We start from the raw sequence: 7,245 nt of genomic DNA, 5'->3' as shown, positions 1-7,245 counted from the left end.
GTTATTGGTGGAGCAGCAGAGGAGCCTTCATCAAGAGACTAAAGGACAGGTCTATAGAAGGGAGGTCAGAAAGGGGGATAAATACAGAATTGAGGAGACTTGCAGAGTTACATGGCGTGCTCATCACCATAACACACACAATCCATCTACTGGGAGTTGATAGTACAGGAGATGTCAGGTCATTTTAGGGGTTAAACAGTCTACTATACAAGTGCTGTTTACCCCCTGTGCCCCACCTCCGCCTGCCAGACAACGTGCCCGGGGCATCTGTGACTCAGCAGGATGGTATCTGCCATGCCTGAGCTCATCTCAGCTTTATAGCATTACATAATGTAGAGTTTTCCCTGGTGAGAGGTGATACACAGAGGGGCTTAGTTCCAATATCTTTCTATCCTAAATAAATGATCTATCTATCTCTATTGTTCTTTCTTTCTATTTCAAATCTATCTATCTATCTATCTATCTATCTATCTATCTATCTATCTATCTATCTATCTCTATCTATCTATCTATCTATCTATCTATCTATCTATCTATCTATCTATCTATCTATCTATCTATCTATCTATCTATCTATCTATCTATCTATGGCATGGATCTTTCTTCCTAAAAGTTCATTATAGCTCATTAACATCTAGCACATTGTATATGATAAAAAAGAAATAATATGATATAACCACAACACACCCCACCCTAAAGGGGCTTAGTTTCAATATCTAATTTTTCTTTCTTTTCCATCTCTCTCTCTCTCTTTCTATCTTAAATCTATCTATCTATCTATCTATCTATCTATCTATCTATCTATCTATCTATCTATCTATCTATCTATCTATCTATCTATCTATCTATCTATCTGTCTATCTATCCTATTATATTTCTATCTGTTCTATTCTATATCTATCTATCTATCTATCTATCTATCTATCTATCTATCTATCTATCTATCTTTTCTTTGCTCTATCTATCCTATTCTATCTATCTATCTTTTTTTTCTTGATCTATTTATCTATCGATCTGTCTAGCTATCGTTTTTTTCCCTTTATCTATCTATCTATCTATCTATCTATCTATCTATCTATCTATCTATCTATCTATCTATCTATCTATCTCTCCTCCAGTATAACATGAATCTTTCTCTGGATAATAGATCTTATTGTTCCTTCTTTCCACCTCCCAAGCTTCTAGAAGTCAGCAGGACATAATTCTGGTATCTTCTACTCATAGTCACTCATGTAAGCCCCCCAATACCTTCCTATGAACTAACTTTCTTTCTTTCTCCCATCTTTATATCTCAAATCTATGATATATCTATCTATCTCTGCCCCAGTATACCATTAATCTTTCTCTGCATAATTTGTCTGATTCTTCCTTCTTTCCACCTCCCAAGCTCCTAGAAGTCACTAGGACCTAATTCTGGTATCTTCTACTCATAGTCACTCATGTAAGCCCCCAAATACCTTCCTATGAACTAACTTTCTTTCTTTCTTTCTCCCATCTTTATAACTCAAATCTATCTGTCTGTCTGTCTGTCTGTCTGTCTATCTATCTGTCTGTCTGTCTGTCTGTCTATCTATCTATCTATCTATCTATCTATCTATCTATCTATCTATCTATCTATCTATATATCTGTCTATCTATCTATTCTCCAGTATAACATGAATCTATCTGTACATAATATGTCTGATCCTTCCTTCTTTCCACCTCTAATACTTCTAGAAGTCAGCAGGACATAATTCTGGTATCTTCTACTCACAGTCACTCATGTAAGCCCCCCAATACCTTCCTATGAACTAACTTTCTTTCTCACATCTTTATAACTCAAATCTATGATCTATCTATCTATCTATCTATCTATCTATCTATCTATCTATCTATCTATCTATCTATCTATCTATCCTATTCTATTTCTATCTGTTCTATTCTATCTATCTATCTATCCTATTCTATTTATATATGTTCTATCTATCTATCTATCTATCTATCTATCTATCTATCTATCTATCTATCTCTGCCCCAGCATAACATGAATCTTTCTTTGCATAATATGTTTGATTCTTCCTTCTTTCCACCTCTAATGCTTATAGAAGTCAGAAAGACATAATAGTCACTCGTGTAAGACCCCAAATACCTTTCTGTGACTTTTTATTCTCTCTTCTATATCTCATCTCTCTCTCTCTCTCTCTCTCTCTCTCTCTCTCTCTCTCTCCCAAATACATATATAAATAAATCTATAGAATATACTGTATGTATCCATCCATCACTTCTGCAGTACAACATGAATCTTTCTTCCCATATTAAATCGGATTCTACCTTCTTCCCACCTCCCAAGCTTCTAGAGGAAGATAATTCTGGTATCTTCTGCTCATAGTCATTCATGTAAGCCCCCCAATACCTTCCTATGAACTTTCTCATAGTCATTCATGTAAGCCCCCCAATACCTTCCTATGAACTTTCTCATAGTCATTCATGTAAGCCCCCCAATACCTTCCTATGAACTTTCTCATAGTCATTTATGTAAGCCCCCCAATACCTTCCTATGAACTTTCTCATAGTCATTTATGTAAGCCCCCCAATACCTTCCTATGAACTTTCAAGTAAGAGGAGTAAAAAAAAAAAAAAAATGTAAGACTCAAAAGTTCATAATATCATATCTAACATTTTGTAAATAATAAAAATAATAATAATGATGATAGTAATAATAATAATAATAATAATAATAATAATAATAATAATAATAATAATAATAATATTATATAATCCCCCTACCCCACACACATAATGCCTATCATATTTACTCACAATTCCCCCAAACAGCCCTTATTAGGAAAGGTCCAGTGTGCAGATGGGCAGGATTTGTTTTTTTTTGTAATCTGCTTATTTTTTTTTTCCAGCAATGAAACACAATAGGAGCCTATTACAGAGACTCCAGATTGCATTGTAATGCTTTCTGTATACAGTGGATGGGGCTGTCACTCACCCTCCGCCCACGCCCACTAGCCTGCCCTTATAAAGCAGCCCTGTAGAGCTGAACAGGCAGACAGCAAGAGAACAGCTCACCGAGCAACTCATTCAAGAAAACTTTGGATTATATTCCTTCCTGCAAAAAAAAAAACTCTCTTTGGATTATCCCTCTCGCAACAGGTAGGCATTCTTTCCAAACTTTATATTTATAAGTACTACTTTGCATCAAATAATAGAGCAGATTCCTTTAAATCCTACTTTATTCTTACTACTCAAATTAAATATCATTTGCAACTTTAGCAGGAATTTTCCATGCATTTTTCTATTAATACAGAATTTTCCACAGGCATGGAAATTTTTTAAATTAAACGGATTAGCCTACTTATTGGCACTGTGCAGATAATGAAGGAATTTATTGCTTAGGATATTTATTTTTTTGTTGCATGGTGCAGAGTCCTCTACACGTGCCCCCCCAGCTGATGTTTTGGAAGCACTTCTAGATTTGTGTGTTGGTTTAGTTGATAAAAATGGAAAGCAAACACAGATTAGAATGAGGAGGAGGCTAAAAAAAATCTAAAATCTTCTGCAAATTGGAGAGATGATTTCAGGCTGTGCGCTCAACTCTTGACAACCCCCCCTCTAAATAGCTTGTTTTTTGTATTTCTCCACCAGGAACCGGTCCAGAATGGAGTTGGCTTACACCATCGTGCTCCTCATAAGTTATATGACCTTCCTTGGCTCCGTCATGGCAAGATTGGAAGTCAGTCTAGGAGACAAAAAAAAGTAAGTTTATGGAACACTAAAAAAAAAAAAAAGTTTACGAGGATTGTTGTAATAGAATTGTAATTTTTTTTTTGGATCAGAATTCTAAACCTGCTTTTGTGCACTTGCAGATGGAATCTAATTAGGATGACTCGAATGAAGAGAGAGTTGATGGCACAACTACCAAATGATGCAATGATTGAAGGTTCTTTTGTCAGAACTGAAGACACTAAGGATTCTATGGTGCCTCAAAGCAGGTAAATTCCCCTAGAGATATATTTTCATATTCATCTTTTTTTTTAATAAATGTCCATAGAGATATATTTTCATATTCGTCTTTTTTTTAAATAAATGTCCATAGGGATATTTTTTCATATTCGTCTTTTTTTTAATAAATGTCCATAGAGATATATTTTCATATTCGTCTTTTTTTGAGTAGATGTCCATAGAGATATTTTTTTCATATTCGTCTTTTTTTGAGTAGATGCCCTTAGAGATGTTTCGGCTTTTTTTGAGTAGATGTCCATAGAGATATTTTTTCATATTCGTCTTTTTTTGAGTAGATGTCCATAGAGATATTTTGTCTTTTTTTTAATAAATATCCATAGAGATATTTTTTCATATTCGTCTTTTTTTGAGTAGATGTCCATAGAGATATTTCGTCTTTTTTTGAGTAGATGTCCATAGAGGTATTTTTTCATATTCGTCTTTTTTTTAATAAATGTCCATAGAGATATTTTTTCATATTTGTCTTTTTTTTAATAAATGTCCATAGAGATATATTTTCATATTAGTCGTAGATGTCCAAAGAGATGTATTTGCATACTGGTCTTTTTTTTAAATAAATGTCCATAGAGATATATTTTCATACTGGTCTTTTTTTTGAGTAGATGTCCATAGAGATATTTTTTCATTTTGGTATTTTTTTGAGCAAATGTCCATAGAGATATTTTTAAATTAGTCTTTTTTTTGGGGCTAATTAATTTTTGGAAAGGAACATTGTTTGTGTTAGCTTTTGGTGTCACCAATACATGATATCAGGTGACTCTAGATCAGCCTTTCACAACCTTTTAAACACAGGAACCCTTGAAAAAACTTCCAATTGGAATAACTTTCAAGGCTAAGGAAACCCAAGATAATAATTTCTATATCTACATCTCATGGTACAATAGTGCGCTGCTTACTTGGGAAGAAATTTCCTTTAATCGGTGGTCATTGGGAAAAAATCACCCTTACAAATAGCTAAAATGATCATTAGTGTGTGTGGTTATTCATCTGAGAGGTAGAAGTAGATCATTGCTCAAGGAACCCTTAGAAACCTCTGCAGGAACCTTGAAGTTCTACAGAACCCTGGTTGAGAAAGCCTGCCCTAGATGGTGTAAAGTTTTGAAGCAACAAACATTCTATAAACATAAAAATTATTATAAGTAACTTTTTCCCATAGTATTTGAATTAGCATGCATTTGTAACAGGTGGTGAGGATTTATTTTAGACCTAAAGGGCAACTTTAGAAACTGCTACAACTGAGAAACTGCAAATACCTACAATACCTTTTCTGGTGCTTGCTGTTCCTCAGTATCTAGATGATCAAAGTTTTGTCTGACTAAAAATGTACACAGTGACAACCATTTATCTAATGATGTTCTTATTTCTCTTTCCAACCAGCAATGGCGCCCATATCCGTGTGAAGAGATACCGTCACAGCTTCAGCAACTACCCTCAGAGTTCCTACAGGGGTTGCAAATTCGGCACCTGCATCGTTCACAACTTGGCCAACCAGATCTACCAGTACACTGACAAGGACAAGGACAGCACAGCACCGGCCAGAAAAATCAGCTCCCAGGGCTATGGCCGCAGGAGAAGGTCTGTTCCTGAGAGAAGGCTTCTTCTGCCCGTGGTCAATGGTAAAATCCAACCATGGTGGGTCAGCACCAGAAATGCCCAGCAGCCCTTGGACATTAACGTAGCATCCATGCACCAAGAAAGCAGCACGTTAGAGACCAAAGGCAAACTGCTACAGACCTTGTTGAGGACTTAAACCAAGAACTGAACTAGTGGAGGTGTTGTTTCTAAAAAAGAATGAAGGTGAAAGCTAAGGCTCTCCTTTCTGTGGTCTATGGAATTCCTCGTTACCAGCTCAGTGAACCTTTAGAAAGGATTGGGAAGAGGATAGCAGGAGCCGACCGTGGCTGATGAAGTATTGTTGTAGTAAGCCGGGAGGTCAGAACATGGTCTTCAAGTTTTCGCGAGGCAAAGTTGGGAAGACTGTGAAATTTTCTTGTCCAATGTAGGATGTACAATTTTGCACTTGTAAGGACCTTTGAATAAGTGAGCACTGATAGACCATACCAAAAAAAAAAAAAACTTATGGGGTTATCGTGAACTTGGAAGCTTTCTGGTTAACCAGGTTCGTTCATGGAGATGTTGAAGCAATAGTGAGTCACTCACTTGACCCTACTCTTGGGTCGAAAGCTGGAAAAGGTGCAGCGAAGACTTATCTTGGATGCGTCAAATAGGAAAGAACTGACCTCAGCTAGGGACAGGCGAGTCCCAAATGTCAACGACTTCTGATTGTCGGAGAAGTATTCAACTGCCCCCGAGTTGACGGCTTCCCTGGCAACAAAAGGTTTAACTCCCTGAAAAAAAAACCCTTTCCCTTTTCCCTTTTGCCGCCCTGTCACTGCCAACGGACTTGTTACAGAGACTCTATAATTCCCATATAAAGACAATCTACTATTTGAACCTTTTTATTTCCCTGGTTCCTCGTGAACTAGACCTAATACTTGAACTTGACGTGCAATCTACATTATTTTTATATTTGTCTACGTAAAAGTTGACTATTCTTTATTTAATTACTACTGTTCATGTTTGTATTGTTCAAAGTGAAAGTTATTTTTTTACCTGAATATTATAAATATATATATATATATATATATATATATAAATAAGGGCATTGCATCTATTTTATGAAGATATTGTTCAATGTGATCTGTATTTTTCATTCCTGTTTTATGAAGAGTTACTATATGTTACATTTTATTACACCTGCCAATGGGTTACATTGAACTATAATAAAATCAAAAATTCACCAGAGTTTTCTGTTTCGTTGTTCTTTTACTTTATTACACGTTACAATGGGAAATAAATAGTACTTTGCACGGTTCTATTTTTTTTTTTAAGGTTTTATGGTGAACTAAATATACCGCCACCTGTTTTCTGGAAAATATAGGTCAAAACGTGGAGATAATGAATCCCGTATTCGGGACGCCATGCGTGGAATGTCTACTTTCTCTTTCACTGTTCTGGCAGAGTTCCTAGACTATAAAACATAACATGTTCGTCTGAAGGCGAGGGACAGATTATTGATACAAGAGTTGACCTCTTTTTTATTCTGCAATGATGCTTCCAATGTCTCCTCTACATATAGAAACACTTTGGAGGGGGGATTTACTAAAACTAGAGGGCGCATAATCTGTGCAGCTCTGCAAAGAAACCAATCAGCCAAGTTTGATTGTCAATACT

General features: G+C 35.7%; 1 protein-coding gene across 1 annotated transcript; it reads left to right on the top strand.

The window, feature by feature from the left end:
- Positions 1–3,022: 3,022 nt before the first annotated feature.
- On the top strand, positions 3,023–6,816 carry ADM (adrenomedullin). Its single transcript, XM_040327979.1, has 4 exons — positions 3,023–3,141; positions 3,634–3,744; positions 3,855–3,980; positions 5,389–6,816. Exons 2-4 carry the CDS (start codon positions 3,647–3,649, stop codon positions 5,759–5,761), a joined length of 597 nt encoding a protein of 198 aa, XP_040183913.1. The 5' UTR covers positions 3,023–3,141; positions 3,634–3,646; the 3' UTR covers positions 5,762–6,816.
- Positions 6,817–7,245: the final 429 nt, after the last annotated feature.

This window comes from Rana temporaria, chromosome 11 (genome assembly GCF_905171775.1).
Source record: "Rana temporaria chromosome 11, aRanTem1.1, whole genome shotgun sequence".
In the NCBI taxonomy this organism is placed as follows: Eukaryota; Metazoa; Chordata; class Amphibia; order Anura; family Ranidae; genus Rana; species Rana temporaria.
The sequence above is the reverse complement of the archived record's forward strand: the minus strand, read 5'-3'. Positions and strand labels throughout refer to the sequence as shown.